General features: G+C 41.5%; 1 protein-coding gene across 1 annotated transcript in view; it reads right to left on the bottom strand.

The window, feature by feature from the left end:
- znf385c (zinc finger protein 385C) overlaps positions 1–12,749 on the bottom strand; it is a 129,898-nt gene extending 117,149 nt beyond the window's left edge. The window contains exon 1 of the mRNA XM_008284856.1: positions 12,434–12,749. Within this exon, the coding sequence (XP_008283078.1) occupies positions 12,434–12,749 (316 nt within the window). The remainder of the gene's footprint in view (positions 1–12,433) is intronic.
- Positions 12,750–24,323: the final 11,574 nt, after the last annotated feature.

Raw genomic sequence — 24,323 nt, 5'->3', positions numbered from 1 at the left:
TGTACAAAAAATATGATTTGGGGAACATATAAATAAAACCTGAAGACTAAAAATAGATTAGAAAAGTGTTTTTTTTCATCTGTTTCCCTGTGTGTTCCATGTGTCACATCATTTTGTTTGATATTAGCAAAACGCAAATGCAGAAAGATGTGTTTGTTTGTGAAAAAGCAGCGTTGGGATGTGAGGATATTATCGTGTGCGCGTTCTACAAAGAAGCTGCTGTCATCTCCCCCAGTGAGATGTCTGTTTGTGGGTTTGTTGGTGCACCATGCATGGCCTCCTCCCACCTCCTCACTCTGCCTGGTTTACATCTGTTTACAAAGGCTTGTCTGCTTCGGTTTCATGTATGACACAGCAACGGTCTCTGGAGGTCCACCATGAAACGCACTAGCAAACACTCCGACGCTGTCTCACCACGCTCCTCAGGAATCGGCTCATTCGATGTGATGCCGGGGATCTCGTGGCATTAGATCAAAATCACAAAACATTAGACGTCCCGCGTTGACCCTCTGCAGAGATGCTTCATGTGTCTCACAGTGCATCACGTTTTGTTTGCAACGATGGGATGTTCATGTGAACTTTGGGAACTGTGAGGCAGAACTAACTTTCACAGGCCATATATTGGAGGTCTAAATGAAGAGTGAAATAAGGCTTCTAGTGTCAGAGTCATTTCATTTGACTTTCATGGTCAAAATTGACAAATTTTTGTGTCACTTCAGACAAGTTTCAAGTCATTTTGGACATTTTTTTAGCTTCACTTTTTGTCATTTTGAACAAATTTCAAGTCATTTTGGACAAGTCTTGGAAAAGTTTTTGTCTTTTTAAGCTACAGTCGAAGCTATATAGAAGCTTCTAGTCTCCACTTAGTTACTGCAGCAGCTCAGAAAGCTGAGAGACTAAAAATTAGTTTGAAGAGAAGGAAATAGGCGTTCTAAAGTCAGATTCACCTAATTTGATTTTAATGGTCAAAACTGACAGCAATTTTGTGTCACTTCAGACAAGTTTCGAGTCATTTTTGACTCATTTCAAGTCACTTTGGACAAGCTTTAAATTAGTTTTGGAATAATTTTTAGTCATTTTGGACACATTTTTGTCAATTTGACCACGTTTTGATTAATTTTGGAAAAGTTTTGTGTCTTTTTAAGTGACAGTAGAAGCTACCTAGTCGGCTGTGCACAAAGAAGTTTCTAGTCTCCACTCAGTTACTGCAGCAGCTCAGACAGCTGAGAGATTACAATTTGGTTGAAGAGAAGAAAATTAGGCGTACTTCAAATGGTCAAAATTAACAGTAATTTTGTGTCACTTCAGACAAGTTTCGAGTCATTTTTGACTCATTTTATGTCATCTTGGACAAGTTTAGATTAATTGTGGAAAAGTTTTCTGTTTTTTTAAGCTACAGTAGAAGCCAGCTAGTCAGCTGTGCACAAAGAAGCTTCTAGTCTCCACTCAGTTACTGCCGCAGCTCAGAAAGCTGAGAGGCTAAAAATTACTTTGAAAAGACTGAAATAAGGCATTCTAATGCCAGATTTACTCAAGCTGAAGTTATTTTAACTACATGTGCGTTGCGTTTGATGACAAGGATGGGATGTGCACGTGAACTTTGGGGACGTTCAGAGACCATACATCATACGTCCATTAGCAGGACGGCGTCTCTGTAAATGACAGTGTTTGCTTCTCCTGCCACTCTCTCTGTTCAAGGCTTCCCTAATCTTCAGCTCTCCCCTCCATCTCAGTAATGTGATTCTCCCTCCATCTTCCCTGCCTGCCTTTATCAGCCTCCATCTCTTCTTTTATTCCTGCCTCTGCCTTTTCCCTCTCTACCCTCCATTCCTGCCCTCAGATACAGCTGGTAATATGTCACTCTGCTGTAATTTTGCCCTTCCAAAGGCCCGTGTAATGATAGGGATCAGAGGATGGCGAAGGTAGAGGTGAGATGAGGAGGGTTAAAGGGACTCTTCTCTGCCCAGAAAGAAAGCCTTTCATGAGCCTTTTCTGCAATGAGCTGCTCGGGGAGGAGGCCAAAATTACCCCAGAGAGAGAGAGAGATGCAGGCTCATCAGGTCACTCTGTACATTCGCTGTTTCTACATCAAAATGTCGACTGATGTTCAGTGAGGATCTGGATAGAGGATTTCTAAATGCTAATACACAAAGATACAGCGCTAGCGTGCCTAAAAAAAGACCACGAAGTAGCCCTCCGAACCCCAGTGGGATTGAATTTTTATCTTTAAAAAAAAATAATCGCTAAAATGACCCAATTTATCAGAGCCAGACAGTATAAAAACAGAAAGAAATCCTCAGATGTTCAACTTTTGGTTATGTGACTCCTTATATCTGAGCTAAAGTCCCTTTATTTTACATGTGTTCATTCAAAATATACCAAAAAATGAGCCGTTTACGCGAAACAGATTCAGTAAGAAACTAAAAATTCTACCGTTCTTTGTGCAACCAAGAAGCTGTGACCGACTCAGCTGTGACCAGCAATCACATGACATAATGTCAGTGACTTTTTGGTTGAACACTTGCAGTTTCATCAGGAAACGTAGCCAAATCTAGGCTTAAATTGTGACTTTTTATCAACAAGCACCTTATTCGGGATGTCTTATTTAAAGATTTGCCAAAATGTACAGTGTTTGTAGAAGCCAGATCCTGTGAAAAACAAAAAAAACTCCTGAACGCAAACAAATTTGTGACTTGACTCTGACCAACAGGCTGTGTTTAAACAGAGTAGATAGGAGAAACGTATCCCATGCTTTCCATACTTTAAATACTTACAAATTATGAATGTAAGTAGCAAAATTATGAAAAATTCTGGGATTTTTTTTGGCTGAACTGCAGGCAGTGTTTACACAGAGCACATAGGAGGGAAGTGGAAAAACAAAATGTAAAGAGTAAAATATCCACAACAATTCTACAATTTAAGAGCAGATACAACACAAGCAAGGATCTAGTCAGGAGGAAACAATCTAGATAGGTGCCATTGAACAAGTTTAAGTGGGGCGTTGATGCCAAGAGCGGGCTGTGTGGGAGGTAGTAGGAATTTTTTGTTTGTTTTCAGTCTGTCAAGTGCAAAGGCGTCCAGTGAAGAGCTGGGTCTTCAGTCTTTTCTTAAAGATTGAGAGGGGATCAGCCGATTGAGCAGAGTTTGGTAACTTGTTCCACCACCGGGGAACCACAGAGGACAAGAGTCTAGCTATCTATAGTTTTTTGTTTTTTTTTTTTCCAGTATTGCAACACCTGCGCACACTTAGAAAAATGTTGGATACGAGGTGTGTCAGAAAAGTTTCAGGACTGGTGTCACAAAAGATTTATTTCAAATCCAAACTACAACTTTGAAGTAATCCCCCTGGAGTCTAACACACTTCCCCAGCCTTCTCTGCCTTCACGCTGCCATGCACTACTGGAAGGATTCTTCAGGATCCTCTGCAGATCTGTCGTCCACGTCTTCAAAACTGGTCCCCTTGATGACCTCCTTGAGCTTGGGGAAGAGGAAACAATCCCACAGAGCCAGGTGGGGTGAGTAGGGAGGTTGCTCCAGCACGGCCATGTTCTTCTCAGCCAGGAACTGTGGGATGCTCAGGGCGTTGAGAGCAGACACGTTGTCATGGTGAAGCAGCCACGACTCGTCCTGCCACAACTCGGGAAAACCATCAACTTTCATTCTGTCTTAATCATTTCTATCATTCCAGCTGTGTCACGCTGCAAAGAAGACATTTCTAAGTTGTCTCTCCTTCCAGTCATTCTTGTGTTGTCTTCTTAGAGGTTCAGGACTTTATTTTGCAGTGAAAAATGAGTCCACGTTGAAGAAAAATGTGACAGGAGCAAAACCCACCCAGAAACTGCTCAGAATTCAAAGGGTTAAACTCTATTTGGAGCTTGAGAATTAAAAAAAAAAAAATACCACAGTGAGAGTGAATGAGGGCAACAGCGAGTGAGAAACAGAAAGGTTTGCGCTAAGTGACCAAATTGATAAAATACTGTTGAAACTGCCTGATATTTTCTGACATTTAGCAAACTGCCAAACAGTTCAGCTCATCTAGCAGATACGGCAGCTGTGGCAATACGGGTTTGTGCACCAGACAGGCCAGATAAGGGCTGATGGGGGAGATTCGCTTGGCCTTCTCCGCAGACCTGTCGGGTAAACACAGACATCGGATGATTTCTGAATATGTGGCCTCTCTCTCTCCGTGGCCTTATGAGCGCCACACCTCATGTTTCTTGCTCCACTGGGCCTCAAAGAGTCAGCCGGGTGCATCCGTCGACCTTTTCCCGGAGTCTTGAGCCGCCGTCGCACCGAGAACTGCCCCCTGGGGCAAAGTGGAGAAGAGAGGGCAGGAGGACGGCAGAGCGGAGGTGAAGAAACGGGAGCAGAGTGCAGGACTCGGCAGGATTTACACACTTGTCCATACCAGGAAAAGACAGCGCAGGGAGGGAAGTATTTTTAGCAGCTAAAATTCAATTATGTGAGAGCGTATCAGGCAGATATGAAATAGGTCAATGCAATCTCCTATCCTGTTTTTTTTTCTTTTTGTTGTTGCCATTTTTGCTTTTATAAGACAGTGACAAGAAACTCAGCTATCAGCTATTCTCATTTATTTAAAGGCTTCTTCTTGTTACAGCAAATATTGTATGAAAAAAATATGCCTCTCCTCATTCACATCTCCTAGAGGCTAAATAGAAATAAAATGGTACCCAGAACTCCTCATCTGCTGCACAACTGCTTATGAACAGACACTGCAACTCACAGATGATCCTTAAACGCCTCACATGCAGGTTACAGTAGAAGTTAGATAGTCAGCTGTGCATAGAGAAGCTTCTAGTCTCCGCTCAGTTACTGCAGCAGCTCAGACAGCTGGTAAGCCAAAAAATTACTTTGAAAAGGCATTTTAATGTTAGCTTTACTGAATTTACTGGAAATCTGACTTGTTTTTGGAAAGTTTTCATCATTTTTAGCAAGTTTAGAGTCATTTAGGACTCATTTTAAAGTATTTGAGACATGTTTTTTGTCATTTTGGACACATTGTGAGTCATTCCGGACAAGGTTTAATAAGTATTAGATAAGTTAGCATCATTTCAAGCTAGAGTAGAAACTAGCTAGCCTGCTTCGCACTAAGAAGCCTCGAGTTGCCACTTAGTTACTGCAGCTCAGACAGGTGTGAGGCCAAAAATTACTTTGAAAAGGCATTCTAATGTTAGCTTTACTTAGTTTACTGCAAATCTGACTTGTTTTGGACAAACTGTCGTCATTTTTGGCAAGTTTCGAGTCATTTAGGACTCATTTTAAATAGTTTGAGGAACGTTTTCTGTCATTTTGAACACATTGTGAATCATTTTGGACAAGGTTTACTAAGTATTTGACGAATTAGTGTCGTTTCAAGCTACAGTAGCGGTTAGCTAGCATGTTCGCACTGAGAAGCTTCTAGTTGCCATGTAGTTACTGCAGTAGCTCAGACAGATGTGAGACTAAAATGATCTTGAAATAAGTTGGTCTAATGTCAGGTTTACCCAACTTTAGACCAAGTTATCTCATCTACACGGGCTGTTTTTTAAGAGTGGAGCATTTTGAACATCAATATCACAGTTGTTCATTCAGTTGTGAGAAGCCAAAAATCATGATTAATATTCAATTAACCGTGCAGCCCTAAAGCTTTCTTTTTCACAACCAGATCTTCCTTTTCAGTATTTATTTCCTGCTCTTCGCTCATTTTGCTGTGCTCATGTGGAGCGTGCATGTTAACAAACTGCCTTTTTCGTTATCAAAGAACCCTTAAAGGAGAAAATGTTCTAGTAGACAAACTGAGCAAATATAGTACGATGCGTTTGAGTATATTTGCTTTACTTCACATCACAATGTTGTTGCTGAAACAACATATTATCCCAGCTATATATTACATTTTTTTATTCCCTAAAAATTGGCATCAGCTTCAAAAATCTAGTCATAATCTGTCAGGCTCTGGAGGCAACTGTTGCTTGGAATTAGAGACAGAAATAAACCAGCAGCAACATCAGCCATTTATAAGAATGCGAACAGACACTGAGGTCAGTCCATAAACACCACTGACGAAGGATGCACATGCATGTCCAAAGGCTTGCAGAGAGAGAGAAGTTCTTTCACTCTGCTGGAGGGGGGAGGTAAAAAAAAATATAGGAAAATCGCAAGGCAGCATGAAAATAAAATGCAGATGTGCAAATGCATTCATGCAGAAAATCCTTGCCTTTAATCCAATTCCTCACGCTTTATTAAAACACAACCAGAGAGATGGAGACAGACAGAAACCAATGATGAAGAGGAGGCTCGGAAACCAACATATACGCAACAGAAAATGTGCACAAATCAAAGGAAAGCCAGATACGGAGGAGCAGGAGGAAAATGCAAATTCTCTGGTGTGTGCTTTCTGTCGCGTCCACATTTATGCCAAAGATAAGCAAGATTAACACAACAGAGAATACAAACAAGCACGCAAACAAACAGTGTGTTGTCGGACCGTTAGATTTATGGCTCCCCAGGCGACGCTGGGTCATATCAGGCCGAGCTGCTGTCCACTTTCCCCCCACCACCACCATCGCCCTCCGCAGCCTTCCATCATCATTTGATCATCTGCTCTGAAAAGGAGAGTGATTTATAGCAGCGCACAGCTCAGCCGTGCATGTGTGTGTGTGCGATGGAGATAGAGAGTGTGTGAGCGCACGGTGTGTTTTAATTGACTGTCTCCATATATCGGTGCGTGTCCTCGGACGAAATTAATAACAATGCTAATTATAAAGGATTAAAGCTCGTCTGCCTCCAAGGACTCGGAGGGTCAGCGGAGGTCTGAGGACGCACCAACGAGGCATGTAGAGTCGTACAGATGTTAAATAAAGATCAGATTCAGTCATGGTTGGCAGTGATACTGAAATGTAGGCTAATTACACTGAAATACACTGAATGTTTCTTCACAGTGTTCACTCCTTTTTTTTTTTTTTTAACAATTTACTGTTATTTTACAGCTTTCCTGGTTTTGTTAAATTACAGATAGTATCTAGTAAAATAACAGGAAAAACATATTAATTTACACATGAATCCTTAAAATCTGGTCAAAATGGTAAATAATGTCCACAATAAAAAAATTAGTTTTTACTGTATTTAAATCAGAAAAAAAACAAAGCAAGAAAGAAACATTTTTTTTAACAGATATACAAGGATAATTTTGGGGGAAAAATTATATATACATAAAAATATATATTTCCTGCAATTATTTTACAGGTCGTCCCTGTTTTGCTGCTCATTACCCAGAGTGTGTTCCTATATTTCAGTGGTAATGGTGTTTGTTTATTTGTTGATCCAACTGCTCTACATTCCTTAATTGCCCCCAGGGGACAAATAAAGTCTTTGAATTGAACTGAATAAAATATATAATTTTAAAAAAATAGACATTTGTTGGTTTATGGTATACACATTTTAAATGGTTCATTATCTGTATTTGAATGGTAAGTTTGTAATAAAAATGAGCATTTGTTCTTATATAATGGTGTGTTTATAGTGGAAAATAAAGCTAGAAAATAACAGAAAATGTACTGATTGCTCAATACCTAAACTTGGTCATAGATTTAATGGTAAATTTGTAATTTAAAAAAAAAAAAGTTACTACATTTTACCGTGTCTACATTGAAAAAGAGCCTATTTTCTGTATTTTAATAGCAAATCTGTAATATCAATAATAAAAAAGGACATGTGGTTGCAGACAGCGGTGTATCTATAGTGAAAGTAGGACACCTTTAGTTATGTTAGGGTAAATCTATGGTAGAAAAATTGCTAATAGTAAATAAAGCATAAAATAACTTGCATCTAAAAATAGTTTTTGTTTTTTTTAGGATTCATCTTCTGTAAATTAAACTGCATAATTTTATGCTTAAGTTATACGTACAGCTACAAAAAGTGATTGTTCATGGTGTGCCTACATGGATAGCAAACACATGTTTTATTAACTTATTTGTTTTTCCATATTTCTAGTAAAAATACGGAAAAACTAAAAAGGAAATGCGTTGTTTTTTTTACCTAAATTTTGTTCCAGGGTAGCTATAATTTTTACATTATCACTGAACTTTACAAACAGGCAGAAACAAAGACATCAACGTACAAAAATTAATTTCAGAAATGTAAACAAAAGCGTAAATGCATGAACTATAAAATCTACAGTTCACAGCATGACGAGTCATAAATGAACCATGACGACCTGAAACAATACAAAGTTGAAGAAGTTCACCTCTTGTTGAGCCGTTTCTAAGTTTTGCTTTATTCCCTCTTCAGGAACTACAAATTGCTTCAGCCAGAAAACAAGCAGGCTGCTGTTCGCTATGAATATTTTAATACCGTTATGAAACGCTAAAAGATAAAAATGGGCATTAAGGCGCATAAATTAGCACCTGAACTCACATTGTCACCCAACATCTGGGCTCCTTCTCTCCATCCAGATCCTCTTCTACGCACTTCTCTCCATGACAACAGCCTCTTAATCAGCGACACATTCATCTTCCTCTATGACTGTTTGATCCACATGTCCGGCGTTTACGCCAGAAAGGAAGGCGACAGGAGAGAAGAAAGAAGAAGAAGAGGAGCTGTGGACCTTCTGGCAGCTCAGTGAAGCAGAGAGGGAGGAAGCAACACACACACACACGCACTATATATTGTGTATTCATGGGGGCTACAAACCTACAAACATCCATACCAGGAGCAGACGCCTTACTGTACATATGTGGGCTGACATAAACACAGACGCACCGAAGCATGAATTTATATCTGCACAGCACAAGTTGCAGACTGTTTTCTAAAAATATATCTGAGGCGGATGCAGAGGATTCGGTGGTGGAGCTGAGGACACAGCAGGGCTGGCTGCCTCGGGGAGTCAGCAGAAGGTGAGCAGAGATAAGGCTGTGCGATTGTGACTGCATGTCAGAGAGAATCTGCAACACCACAACAGCTCGGCATGCCCCTGCACACGCGGCGCTACACACAGACGCACAACCCACAAACTTTTATTTATGCAGTCTGCATCACCGGCAGCTAAACAGGGAGTTTAGGCAGCACGACACAAGTGTGCGACAAAGTTGTGGGTATGTTCTGTTGTGGAATATATTAAATTCGTTGCATACTGCATCCAAACACAGCGACACGCCGGATCAAACGCTTGTATCTAATTGCAATTTTTCTGACAGCTGGTGCAATTTGATTCGCGATATGATCTTGACAACCAAAATAAAACTTAAAGTAATCTTGCAGGCTACAGTAGAAGCTAGCTAGTTGGCTGTGCACAGATAAGCTTCTAGTCTCCACTCAGTTACTGCAGCAGCTCTGTGACGCCAAAGAATTGTTTAAAAATAAATTAAATAAGGCCTTCTAATGTCAGATTTGCTTAATTTAAATTGTCAAAATCAATAAATTCCGAGTTGTTTTGGAGAAGTTTCAAGTCATTTTGGACTAATTTTGGGTCAGTTTGGACAATGATTGATACTTTGGGATACATTTTTAGGTGATTTTGGACATGTTTTTGTAATTTCTGGCTATATTAGTAGCTAACTAGTCGGCTGTGCACAGATAAGCTTCTAGTTTCCACTCAGTTGCTGCAGCAGCTTAGACAGCTGAGAGACCAAATATGACTTTTAAAAGAGTGACATAAGGTGTTCTAATGTCAGATTTACTTCATTTGACTTGTCAAAAATCAAATTCTGAGTTGTTTTGGAGATGTTTCAAGTCATTTTGGATTAATTTTAGGTCAGTTTGGGCAATGTTTAAAACTCTGGGACAACTTTTGAGTGATTCTGAACATATTTTTTGTCATTTCTGGCTACATTAGAAGCTGGTTAGTCGGCTGTGCACAGATAGGCTTCTAGTCTTCACTCAGGTACTGCAGCAGCTCAGACAGTCGTGAAACCAAAAAAAGACTTTGAAAAGAGTGAAATAAGGCGTTCTAGTGTCCGATTTGCTTAATTTGACTTGTCAAAATCAACATCTAATTGCAATTTTTATGACAGATTTTGCAGTTTTATTTGCAATATAATCTTCTGAAGTTAAACATGTACTGTGTAATACATTTAAAATGCGCATTATTAAATTACCACACATGACACATGTCACAAAAGAAAGACGGGATGAATTTGTAAAACCACGGAAACCACAATTTAACCTTTGGGTCAGACACACTGCATAATGTATACTCTAATTACTATTTAATTTTATTAATCTTTTAAATAATGTATGGCATTACAACTGTGTCATATTGCACAGAAGATTTCTGAGTTCCTTTTAGTCACAGTTGCTGTGTTTCTGTAGAGGTGCAGGACTTTATATTGCAGTCAAACATGAGTTCACAGTGAGTAAAAATGAGACAGGAGCAAATAAAAAACGCCCTGAAATCGAGTTCAGACACTTAATGTCACGGTTTCATTCCATCCTGTGGCATAATGCAGCTTATCGAGAAACATCAGCTAAAAAATTCTTGACTCTCTGGCATGTATGTAGCATATAGAGTATTGTTGCTCTTTTTAGGAATGCTTCTGATTCTACAAAGACTCACATTCAAAAATAAATACGAAGAAAAGCCTCCGCTCTGGCCTGTGAACTCTTGATCGAGCCTCTACCTTCTTGAGCCTCTTCCCATCGCTGCATTATAAACATCTTTTCAGGCCTGATCCACCACTGGAGGAGGTTCTTCCACCCCCCTTGAGAGAGGTAATAATCTAATGTTACAAAACGCTGGTTCAAATGGCGGCGGTTGAAATGCTGCCAAAATGCTCTTTAGAAACACAGAAACGCACAAACACAAGCAAGACATCCGAACAAATTATCCGCCGCACCCTCTTGACTGTTGTGTGTATTTCTGGAGGGCAGATGTAAGCCGTGTGATCGCTTAATTCAGAATTCCTCAGCAGAAACCTGCTGTGCTCAAACACAATTGTCACATTTTTCCCTGTCAAGAAGAAAATGAGCAACTGTGAACCCTGGGTCTTACAACACAGACCGACCTGCCGCTTCACACTGTGCAAACTACATGCCAATTTGTGCTTGAATTGGCTCTCTGGAGTATTTTGAATTTCTATATATGCTCTCTTTTTTTTTTAAATGTGTGAGCTTACAGTCAGCCTGCATGCTTTGCTGTGTATTTTAATAAAGAAACAAGACTAGAGTGACAAAGTGCAACTCAAAACTCCTCACGAGCTGAACATCTGCTTCAGTTTACAGATGTTCCCTAAACCTAGACTCTAAAGCTAGCTGTGCACAGAGAAGCCTCTGGTCTTGTGGCTAAAGTTACAGAAAAATTTCCTAGTCAGAGTAGAAAATGTTTTATTGTAGATCGTCTTATCAGTAAGTACTACTATTTACAGATGTTCCTTAAACGCCTCATATGCAGGCTGACAGTAGACACTCACAAGTCATCTCTAGTCTCCACTCAGTTACTGCAGCAGCTCAGACAGCTGAGAGGCAAAAACATAGCTTGAAAATAGTATAATAGGCATTCTAGTTGTCAAAATCAACAAATTCTGATGAGTTTCAAGTAATTTTGGACTAATTTTAGGTCATTTAGGACCATGTTCAAGTTGTTTTGGACAAATATGTAGTTATTTGGACAAGTTTTGTTTGTTTTGGACAGGACAAGCTTGTGCATAGAGAAGCCTCTAGTCTCCATCAGTCACCTGGGACCCAAAAGTTAAGAAAAGACTGAAATAAGCCGCTCTAATGTCTGAGTTACTGTTCCATAAGTTTTGTTGCTCTACAACCAAACAACAATTTCTCATATTCTCCAGACCGACCCGTCACTACACACCGTACAAACTACACGCCAATTTGTGCTTAAACTGGCTTTTTGCAGTATTTTAAATGTCTACATATGCTCTTTCGACAGGGGTGCGTGAGCTCATTGTCGGCCGGCACGCTTTGCTTGTGTGTGTTAATTGCTTGGTGTGCATCCTTTTTGGCAAGGCTAAAGAAAGAGCAACAGACAAAGTGTGAAACTTTCCGGAGAGGCTGATTTCCCTGCAGCGGCAGAGTCCCGAACGAGACTAGAATGACAAAATGTCCGAGTCCACTCCAGCCGCCTCACTCCCAGGAACACAACCATCAAACACAACCAGCACTTAATTAGCTTCTCACTCTGTGACTTCACTCAGCGCTGCTGCACTCGCATGTGTGTGTGTGTGTGTTTGTGTGTCTTCAGCCCAAGGCTCTGTCTGAACACATTTCAGCAAATAGAATCCAATTTGTTTAACTTCTATTGAGCACAAGTGCAAGGGATTGGCACGGGGAGGCTGGTGACAGTGTGCTGTGAACAATGTGTGGGATTTCTGTTAATCTGCGTGACCCTATTGTGCGAGACACTGCAGCAGCAGAGTGCTTTATCCAATGTTCTGCACTTATATCTTGTTTTGCAAACAAAGAAAGCGGTCAGCGGAGCAGCACCTACCTGTGCTGCTCGGCATCTTGCCATTGCTGATCTGCTTGAGTCTCTTCTGGTGGGATTTGCCGTTGTAGTGGATCTGGGCCTGTGCGGCCGAGTTGAGCTGGATGTTGCAGACCTCACACAGTGTGTAGCTCCGCTGCTTCCTCTCACGTTTGGGTCTGTAGAGTGCAGAATGCAGAGCTCCACCTGCTGGCTGCTCCTCCAGTGCTGCACCCTCGTCCTGGGCGTCGCAGCAGGGCTCGCTGTCCATTTGCCCCCCGACGCCCCTCCGGTCCGGCTCAGCGTTCGGCAGAGATGAAGGGCTGAACGGGCGTTTCATACCTGCAACAGAAGAAGAAGAGGACATGAGGGAGAAGGTAATGAATACAAAAACATGAACAACACACCAGGGCTGATGTTTTTTGGGGGGGGAAATGGCACATTGATATGAAAAAAATGAAGGATTTTGTACGACATGACATGTGGTCTAGATACTTAATCATATCATCCTAGAATGAATGAGCTGATTGCAGAGGAGGGCATCTTCTTCTTCTTCAAAAAAGAAAAGGTCAGATCTGACTTTGAACATTCTAAACAAATCTGTCATGTTTCCTCATGTGGTGGCAACAATAGTGAGGCTCTGATGACAGAGTAGACATTTCTGGTCAATGTCATCCTTTCTGTAGCCCAAAAAATTCCACACAACTGGCGTTATGCTTCTTTTTGCAACAAAATCTTCCTTTTCTCTCCTCTAATATTATCATTTTGCTGTGCACATGTGGAGTCTGCATGTCAACAAACTCTGCTTCTTTCAAATAAAGTTCAACTCCAAGAATCTATAAATCAGAGTAGTTTTATCAAACGCACATAGAAAATGAGAACCAAAATAAGACCGAAAATAATCTTCAGCTGAATTCACAGCATTTCCTCAAAGCAAAATCCAAATAAAGCAATTTGCACCCAAAGCTTCTCACTTGCCAAACACCTGCTAATCAATAGACCCTACAATTTACTGATGTTCCTTAAACGCCTCACATGCAGGCTACAGTAGAAGCTTGATAGTCGGCTGTGCACAGAGAAGCTTCTAGTCTCCATCAGTTACTGCAGCAGCTCAGTCAGCTGTCAGACCAAACATTTAATAATTAAATTTAAAAAAAAAAAAAGTGAAATAAGGTGTTCCAAAGTTAAATTTAAAGTGTCCTTTCAGGCAGTTTTGAGTTGTTCTAAACACATTTAAGTCATATTGGACAATGTATAAGTCATTTTGTAGAAATTTTGAGCCTTTATGGACAGATTTTTGACATTTTTGCAAATTCTTTTGGTGAAGTTTCAAGATATTTTGGATGTATTTCAAGTCATTGTGGGCATGCTTTTGTCTGGCTACTGAAGATGCTAGCTAGTCTTCTGTGCACAGACAAGCTTCTAGTCTCCACTTAGTTACTGCAACAGCTCAGACAGCTGTGAAACCAAAAATTTGTTTGGAAAGAGTGAAATGAGGCGTTCTAATGCCAGATTTACCAATTAGCGAGGGATTTCTACGTAGGGGAGCATTTTCAACATCAATATCACAGTCGATCATGTTTATTTAACTGTGAGAAGGCAAAATTGTGACTAATATGCAGTCCTATAACTGATGTTGTTATGCTTTTTGCAACCCAGTCTTCCTTTTCTCCTCTGTTACTCATTTTTGTTGGACTCTGCATGTCCACATGCATGTGGACTCTAAATGTCAACAAACTCTGTGTCCTGCAAATAGAGTTAAATTAATAAAAACTCCCCCTTAAATCAGAATGAGTTGTGTTCTGTTAGACAGACTTGTATAGTAGTCGTGGATAATGAGTTTTATTTTTTATTAAGCAGCAAACAAAGTTCTAACATGACGTGTTTGGGTTAACGTGACCTACTTTACATCACAATGTTGATGCTGAAACAGTATATTGTGCCATTGTACAAGACACAGGAAATGAATCAAGTCAATTGGACCACACCAAACTCAGCATGTGACTGATGCATCCTCTGTTTGTGTGGAAGCTTATTGTTAACATGTGCAACACAGCATGCAAGAGAATGCGACTGTACATCTAATCCTGTGCATACGGTATCGTTTCCCTGCCTGGCCTGCTCTGGAAGCCCTGCTTACAAAGCCGCCCTGTTAGAACCTGAGAGCTGCAGAGAGCCGCAAAGAAAAAAATAAAAAATACCCCTGATTCCTAAAGCTTTGTAGAGGAGTGTGAGGAATCTGACCCCGCTCATGTCCGGTGTAAGTCACGCTTGTCAGCACCCTCCAAACACAGTGACACCTGCTCTGTTTGCACACATTCATGAAGACATTAGGAAACTGAGAAAGAACCACCGGGCTCCGTTGCATGCACTGTAAAGTCCAAGCAGCGGTGGCGGTGGTGGTCGTGGGGTGCAAAGAGGCACCACTTGGGGGAGACAGAGGGCTGCAGAGTCGCACTCAGAGGACCGCCGAGGCCTTTCTGTCAAGCTGTTTCACTTGTGATGGGTCTGTGCACCCCTGCAAGCCAAAATGCTGCAGCGGGCCTCAGTGGAGAATCTCCTGGATCCGACAGGAAAACTGCACCGCTTATGAGACAGCCCTGACGAGGTTTGGCTGACAACGAGGCTCAAATTAGTCGAGCAGAATTGCGGACACAACAGCATGAAATACACAAGCATGCAGGCTTTCAAGCTACGACACTACAACTGGGGATCGTACAAATCGCTGTGCGGAAAGAGGCAAACAAGCAAAACGCTGGTCAGAGAAGAATAAGGCATTCCCAGGACAGACAGTCAGAGTGAAGAGCTGTTTGTTTCAAATGCAGCTACTGTCTCCATAAATAAATAAAAAGGCAGGTCTGCCGTAGCTCTGTGACGGATTGAGACATCACCGTTTGGAAAAAAAAAAAAAAAAAAAGTCACTGAAAGACACCCAGCTGTGCATTTCTGCTGCTGGCTTTCTTCCTGTGCCTCGAGTTATTTACGCAAACACCCAAACCACTTGCGCGCGCACACACACACACACACACACACACAGTAAAATCAAGTATATGATGCAAGCATACCTCCATGCATGAAAAAACCCTCTCTCACATACACACACACACAGTGCTCAGAAACACATTAGAGTGAGCAGCCTCCATGAAAGCTGCTATTCACATTGCCAATCTGGGAGCACTCAAGAGGCTCCATCAGATGTTTTCTCAAAAGCTTTGAGAAATGCTGCTCTCTGGCACAGAATGAAAAAAACCCTCTGTGGTCCTCAACCTCCTCGCACCGCTGCCAAACGGCTCAGCGAGCCGCCCCAAATTAGCATGGTTGTAAAAACATAACCCTCAATGAAGACCTACGCAACGCGATATACACACGACAACCCTCCATCACAGCCCTGCTTCAAAAGACGCTCCTTAATAGAACGCAAGCAGTTCTAACAGAAGGTCTCAGAGGTTGCTCATATTTTTTGAAGAGTGAAAAAGCAGGAGCCTGGAAAATAAAAAAAATTTAAAAAAGTGAATCTTGACCTTATGCTTGCCATTTTATCACACAGTTTGGCAGACCATGCATGCAGATCGTTCGGGCATAAGCATGGCCGTTACCATAGAGACGAGTTTGACAAAATCTCTTCATTGGGGAAAAAAAAAAAAGCTAACTTTGGATGCTAAAGGTGACTTTTGTTTTCATGCAGTTTGATGTAAATAACGCTAACCTCAGAGCTTCGCTGCATATGTATGCAGCAGGACAGAAAAACAGAGCAAAGTTCACAGAGGAAAGTATTTCTACCCATTTGCATTTTGAGGGTGATGCTACAGAGTTACAGCAAAACTTTGAGAGTCATATAATACTCTCAATTTAACAGCAAATTGTTTAACCTGATTTAATAACAGTCAGTTAAGGGTTTTTTTAAGTTCTATGTGCATGATATAAATAAGAGATTTTAGCTTCATCCATCCATCATCTATACACCGCTTAATCCTCACTAGGGTCGCGGGGGGGCTGGAGCCTATCCCAGCCGACTCAGGGCGAAGGCAGGGGAGGTTCATTTAAACTGATTTCAATTTTTATTTTTTCAAAAGGTCTGTTGTTTTGTGTTGTTCAAATAGAAAATTCAAATATCCTTTGGAGTCCATGAAAACTCAGCATTACAAAACTGAAGGAATATGTGAAAATCTGCCTGGAGTAAGTCGTCCTTACAAAATGAGTTACAGAGCAAAGAAAGAAACTATTGAGGGAGGCTATTAAGACACCAATGATTCCTCTGAAGGAGTTACAAGCTTCAGCAGCTGAGAAACTGTTCATACAGCAAACGTTGCCTGTTCTTCACCAGTCAAAGCTTTATGGGAGAATGGAAAAGAGAAAGACAGTTTTTTTTAATCTGGACTAGAGTGCACCAGAAGGCCTGTGGGTGACTCTAAAGTCAAACAGAAGGATGTTCTGTTTTCTAATTAGACCAAAATTGAGGGTATTGGTCAGCTGGATGCTATGTTTAGTGGACACCAAAAACACCATCCCCACTGTGAAGCATGGTGGTGGCAGCATCATGATGTGTGCTTTTTGGCTGGAGGCCCTGGGAGGTTTGTGAAGTTACTGGTTAAAATGAATGCAGCAAAGTATAGAGAAATCCTGGAGGACAAGTCTCATAATAATTTACACAGTCTACCACAGCATTAAAAACACCTGGTGACTATTGTGTTGGTCAAGCAGTGAGTCAAAAATGAAAGCAAACAGATGAAACAAAACATAAATGCAGTTTAGCTGTACAGGAACATAGTTTTGCCGAGACAAGGTTGTCTGAGAAGACCTGAAAACTGCTGTGTAGGTTGTCGTGGGAATTTACTCGAACTGTTGAACTTGGAAAACACTTTCCTGGATGGCTGGCAGATTTATTATTGTGTGTAATATAGAGAATAATAATTCATCCAGATTCTCAAAGCATAAATGTAGCAGATTTTATTGTGAACAGAGAATTTCCTTTTATTTGGACATCAAACACAGTTTGGAAGTTTAACCCTGTAATCAGTTTTCATGGCTTTTAAGAAATGCTGAATCCACCTTTTCAAAGACAAAAAGCCTTCTAGGAATGTCAATATAACTTCTTAGGTGTGCCTCAATCTTTTCCTTTGATTCAACAAAAAGCGTCTTTCTTTTTTTCTTTTCTTTTTTTTGTCTTCTTAGTGTTGTTGTCCAGGAACAGTCGTCAACACCGTTAAATTCAACACATAGTCTAACATAGTGAACCTCCATTGTTGTACTTTGTACATAGAACCAGAGTTATATCAAGTTAACATCAGATCCCAATTTGCAGTGGAAACAGAAAGTTGATAATGGGAGCATTCCTGTAAATGTCATTCACTTCACCTGTGAGTGATTTCAGTATTGTGTCTGATGGGTGTACTGGTATGTTCCTGTGCTGGTTTGTGCTCCTTGTCTCTATGTGGTACAGGAGAGCTGCTGGATGTTTTTTTCCCTAGAGACAGGATTGGATGCTAAATGGGACAATGTTTTCTTCAAAGCATCATCCTGGGTGTCTCTTTCTTCACCATCAAGGTTCTGGACAGGACAAGCTACTTTCATCTGCAGCTGGCTTTGAATTCACCTGCTGGATGGAGGCTCACCAGAACCAGAAAGCTCTGTTCAGCTTCCACTTGTTTGTACTGAAAGTCCCGCAGAGACTTTCCAGAACTCTTCCAGCTCAAGGTAGAAGCTGTGTGAGACAAGAGTCCTCGCTACGTCTGCACACAGAGATCTGTCGGGACAGGAGATTGTCAGGGGGTAACCCTTGGGGGAGGGCGGCCGGCTCTGCCAGCCTTGCCATGTCCGCTGTTTCCGCTGGCGGCTGCACCCCCCCTCTTCCTCCTCCTCCCTTGGCACATGGGAACCATCAATCACCGCCGCGATCTCGCTGAAAGACCCGAGCTCACTCCGCATAGCAGCTCAGCAATAAAAACTCTATTTATGATCTTACGTCGGCTGCTCACTGATCCTGAAATACTCTTGCACTTTCCCCCAGCTTAAACCAGCTCTAACCACCGGCCCACCTCGGAGAGCCCAGCGCCCCCCCACCCACCCGGAGCACCGCCGCGGCCACGGTTGGCATGGGAGGTGGGCGTCGCTTCTTCCTGGCCTCCAGATGGACCAGAGCAAACACTGCAGGCATGTTAGCAGCTCCTAAATCACACTGATGAGAGGGGGACACCAGCAGCAAGCCAATAATGGGAGGTCACGTGACCACATCCAACGCAAGCTGTCACAAAACACAAGTACGTGTGTGCAGTTACAGGCAGAAACATAAGGTGTCCTCGGATTCTGCAAACTAATAATACATCCCTCCATCACAACCTTGCATCAACGAAACATAAAGCAGCACTAATATTCAAATAGAACAGGCTTTTTATGTTTGTTTGGTTTTTATGAAAAGTGGGTTTTGACCTTCTGCTTGCCATTTTATTACAGTCTGGCCTCAGGCAGATCACAAAGGCATAAGCATGACTATACAGACTAGTCTGGCACAGATCTAAACCAGCATCTCCACACTATAAAAAGCTAATTTTGGATGTTAAATGTGAATTTTGTTTAGATGCAATTTGACTCCCTGAATATGTATGCAGCACGACACAAAAATGGGGCAAAGTTCAGAGAGGAAAGTATTTTTAGCTTTGCATTTTAAATGTAGGTCCTGTTGTTGTTGTATACAGGGCCTAAAAAAAAAAAAAGCATCACTCCCCTTGAAAGTTCTCCTCTTTCATTGCTTTTCAACACAGAATCAGAGTCAATTTAATTAGGCTTTTGGGACATGAAGAAAAAAGTTAAAAACAATTTCTACCAATTAGTGTCAATTAATTAAAAATACAATATGTAAACTAGGTGATTGCATAAGTACTCAGCTCGCTAGAGGGGACTAATTCGACACAAGTGCAGCTAGTTGGTGCAAGAGGTCACACAGTTAATGAAATGAAGATCATCTGAGTGCAGTGAATGTGTCTCAGTGATTGTAATAGAAAGACACCTGTAGGTCCAGTCACTGGTGAATCAGGACCACTGGATAAAACTACACCATGAAGACAGAAGAACACCAAGCAACTCTGTGAAAAGGCTTTTGAAAACCATAAGTCACGCAATGATACTAAAAAAATTCCAAGTCACTGAATTCCCTTGGAGTCCATTAAAATCCATCATTAAGATACTGAAGGCATATGGCACATGTGTAAATCTGCCTATAGCAGGATGTCCTTAAAATTGAAAGAGTAAAAAAGGGACGAGTGATGGAGGCCACCAAGACAGCTATGGCTCCTCTGAAGGAGTTAGAAGCTTCAGCAGCTGAGATGGAAGGGACTGTTCATAGAACAACTGTTGGTTGTTCTTCACCAGTCAAAGCTTTATGGGAGAGTGATAAAGAGAAAGACAGTGTTGGAAAAAGCTCATATTAAATCTGGACTAGAGTTCACCAGAAGACATGTGGGAGACTCTGAAGTCAACTGGAAGAAGGTTCTTTGGTCTGATGAGACCAAAATAGAGACTTTTGTCCATCAGACTAGATGCGATGTTTGACTGACACCAAACACTGCACATCATCACAACCACACCACACCCACAGTGAAGCATGGTGGTGGCAGCATCATGACAGGTGGATGCTTCTAGGCAGTAGATCCTGGAAGGTTTGAAAAGGTAGAGGGTGGAACTAATCCTGGAGGACAACCTGATGCAGTCTGTAAGAGAACTGTGACTTGGGTGAAGATTTGTTTTCCAGCAAGACGATGAGCCGAAGCAAACAAAAGCTGACAACCAAAGCTGCACAGAAATGGTTTAAAGACGACAAGGTGAATGTTCTGGAGTGGTCGAGTCAGAGCTCAATTCAACTGAGAATTTCACCCACAATCCCTGTCACTAAAGGTGCATTTACTCAATACTGACTTGAAAGGGGTGAATACTTGTGCAGTCTTTTATTTTACATTTAATTTTTTTAAATAATTGACATTACTTTGTAGAGAACAGTTTTCAGTTTGACATGAAAGAGTCGTTTTTTTTGGGGGGGGGGGGCAATTTTTTGTCCAAAAAAACAAATTAAATTGACCATGATTCACTGTTGAAAAGCAATAAAAGGGGAAAACTTCCAAGGGGGACAAATACATTTTACAGGCACTGTAGCAATAGGAAAACTATTCATGCTTTAAATATATTTCTGTTTAATCACGCAGTTTAAATGAAGTTGTGTCAGTTCGCCCACAGATCAAATACAAACTGTCAAGAGACACAAGTGCATGTGAGCAGCTAACAAACATAAGGTGGCCTCAGATTCTGCAAACAGAGAGTAAGAAATTCAGCAAACACTCAGAAGCCGACTTCACTAAATACAACACATCCTCGATTGACCTCATGAATATAAACAAACACGACTGACAAGGAAAATTAATCCAATCAAGCCAACGAGCATCCTGCATTCGCCGCCCAAGAGGAGATGCATGCATAAAATAACAGGTAGCACTAGAAGGCAAAGATTTCTGACTGGATGTCAATAGTTGGCATTCCTCACCGCAAAGCAACCCTGACAGCGAGGACTGGGAGCAATATGACTGCGGGCGAGGATAATCTGTTAGCCTGCCTGACGCGTTTGGTACGGGTGAGGATCAAAATCCTCCTGACAATCACGCAGAGCTCAGGGCTTTTACTACATCAGGTCAGAGAGGCAGAACATGCAAAGAGAGAGGGAGCACTGGGAACAAAGGCTCTTGTATAATTGGCATCATCAAAGTATCATTACTGTCATCACGGCTGCATTGTCATTACTGCAACTGCAGAGCAGCCCGAGGTCTTTGAAACTTCGTGTCTTTGTGTCCGGCGCATCAGTGTTGATTATGTAAAAGTCCAGGATTCACTTCTCTAATGAGTGTAATTATGCAGGAATCAGTGCGCCGCTAATTGGAAAAGAAGCCTCGGCTGTTGTGCGGTCGGTTCATCGGTCGAAAAGGTAGGGACAGAGTGTTTGCAGTTCCTTATCGCCGCCAGCCCGAGAGTAAATAAAGAGCAGTGGCACATAAATTGATGTGTTTTCTCTAATCTATGTTTGCAGCAGCTCTTTGGCAGCGTGCAGGGAGGGCATTTGTTTTGTGTGTGTGTGTGTGTGTGTTTGCTTGTGTCCTGGCAAAAAAAAAAAACCCAAACTGTTTCACCGGGGAAATTTGTACAGCGTCGCACTGATCTTATCACCGTGGCCGTATTTTGTTTGTGTGCAGGTAGGCATGCGCATTATTAACGTAGAGATAAAAGAGCAAGAATTCAGAGCTAAATGGAAAAGCAGATGGACAGGATAGGATGGTGATTTTATTTTAAATTGTATTGTAAAGTCACTTTAGGATGGAGTTATTATTTGTGGCTCTTATCTCGCAGCACAATGCTAACCGGGCAAAGACAAGCAATTAGGGGGAATATCAAGTCAGAGAGACTGTCCGTTCTGTCCAGAGCCAATTGACTCCAGTCTGCAGCCTCATCATCTTCTCTGCCACTGTTGGTTTACTTTAGAGCTGCACAATATATTTGAGTTCATCATCAACATTACAAAGGCAAAGTACTGCAAAAAAAAATCACATTTTTTTGCTGCTTGATACCAAAGGAAAACTTTGACAGTTTTCATTTTCCACAACTAATCGACAATAGAGGTCTGATAGAACATCAAGTCGTCCGATGTAACGGTTATTTCATGTGCACAGTAAAGTAGGCGAAAAATAGAAGCACACGGAAAACATCAGTCGTAGATCTGCATGGTTAATAAAATATTAATCATAGTTTTAGCTTTCTGCTATTAAATCAACATCATCAATTGTGATATTGACATTGTAAATGTTGCACTCAAAGAAAACAGCCCATCCAACCATTATCTTCCGCTTATCCGAGGACCAGTCATTCCAGACCTCCCTCCCCCCGGCGATGCTTTCCAGCTCTGCCTGGGGCATTCCCAGGCCAGCCGAGAGATATAATCCCTCCAGCAGGTTCTGGGTCTGCCCCGGGGTCTCCTCCCAGGTGGACGTGTTCGGAAGACCTTCAGAGGAAGCCTCTCCGGAGGCGTCCGAATCAGATGTCCATACCACCTCAACTGGCTCCTTTCCTACTCCGAGCTCCCTCCAGATGTCTGAGCTCCTCACCCTATCTCTAAGGCTGAGCCCAGTCACCCTGCGGAGGAACCTCATTTCGTCCGCTCGATCTCATTCTTTTGGTCATGAAAACAGCCCGTGCAGATGAAATATCTTGGGTTTAACTTGGGTAAATATGACATTAAAGGGCTTTATTTCACAACTTTGGTCTCTCAGCTGTCTGAGCTGCTGCAGTAACTAAGTGGAGACTAGAAGCATCTCTGTGCACAGCCACCTACAAACCTTCTCTGGGGTCTAAGATGACAAAAACATGCTTAAAATTAATCAAAAAACATCCAAAATGACAGAAAAATAGTTCAAAATTACATTATTTAAAATTCGTTCCAACATTTTGTTAATTTTGACCATTAAAATCAAGGTAAATAAATCTGACTCCGAAATTTGTCCTAAATTACAAACCTTGTTCAAAATTAGTCAGAATTTAAAAGTAAATCAGACATTAAAACACCTCATTTCACTGAGCTGTTTGAGCTGCTGCAGCACTCGAGTGGAGACCAGAAGCTTCTCGGTGCTCAGACGACTAGTTAGCTGCTACTGTAGCCTGCATGTGAGGCGTTCAGGCAGTATCTGTAAATTTTAGCGTCCGTTGACTGTTTTTGTCGAGATTTTTTTCTTTTCTCTGCAGATGCACTCCCCAAGAAAACAACTCCAATCATTCTAGAAGGATTAATTATCTGTAAATACAAAGTAATTGGGGGAAAATTCCTGTATTTTCTTATACCACAACACATATCACTGGAAAACAAAGTGCTGTAATGTTCATTTTTGCTTTACTTTCTGCCTACTCATGATGCTGTTTTACTTTTCCCTGCTCACCACAGCATCGCTCTCTACTTTGCTTATTCTCAGGCAGGATATAACTCCACATCTCCCACCTGCAGCCCCTCCAGGGAGCAGCTATTAATGCGCTGAATGCTCTGAGATTGTGTGAGACTCTTTCTCATTCACTGAATATGATCGTAAGTGTGTAAGTTCATAAACAAAAGAATGATTATGTGTTGCTTGCTGCATGCACGGATACAGGCAGCTGTTCTGACAATAAAAAGAACATTTGCGCGGCGTCTATAGCGACTCCACGCAAGTACGTCGTTCTATACGGCTTCTAGCAAACCGCCTTTTTGTGGCGAGAAGTTAGGAAAACATAACGCGAGCGACTCACGGCGAACACTAGGCATTAATCTCACAGACAAAAACAGATTAAAGAAAGATATACAGCAAAAAGGGCAATCTCCCGCTTCTCTCCCGCTTCTCTCCTGCAGCTATATTTTCTCGAGTGCGGCTTAATCCTTTCTTTGAGATTTAAATAAAACTTTCAGCTCTTCAAAAAGAGTCCTTGGGAGAAAAATGTGGAAAAAGATGGAATAAATGGAGCCGTAATGACGAGTATTTATCAGTTACTTAGTGGCACATCTGTCTGAGGACGAGGGAGAACATCTGCTCTGAAGCTTGTAATGATGTGAACCCAGCTGTTTGGGAAATGTATGGATCCTTTGTTGGACTTTAATAAGTAATTCTAACAGCATTTGTCAGGCCACAGATTGGGCCTCATAAAAGAAAAAAAAACTTTAATCAGCGTGTGCAACATTTTTCCAAGTGGCCTACAGGTGTTACCAACACTGGACAACTGGTGGCTCCACATACTAGAGATATTTAACTACCTACATGTTTATTGGTTTCCGTACTCATCCCCTCTCTTTGCTCTGAGTAAACACAGTTCAGCCAAAAACTCCCTGAATTTTTGTCGAGTCACTGTTGGTCACAGCTGAGTCACT

The sequence above is a fragment of the Stegastes partitus genome, unplaced genomic scaffold (assembly GCF_000690725.1).
Source record: "Stegastes partitus isolate 25-593 unplaced genomic scaffold, Stegastes_partitus-1.0.2 Scaffold376, whole genome shotgun sequence".
In the NCBI taxonomy this organism is placed as follows: Eukaryota; Metazoa; Chordata; class Actinopteri; family Pomacentridae; genus Stegastes; species Stegastes partitus.
The sequence above is the reverse complement of the archived record's forward strand: the minus strand, read 5'-3'. Positions and strand labels throughout refer to the sequence as shown.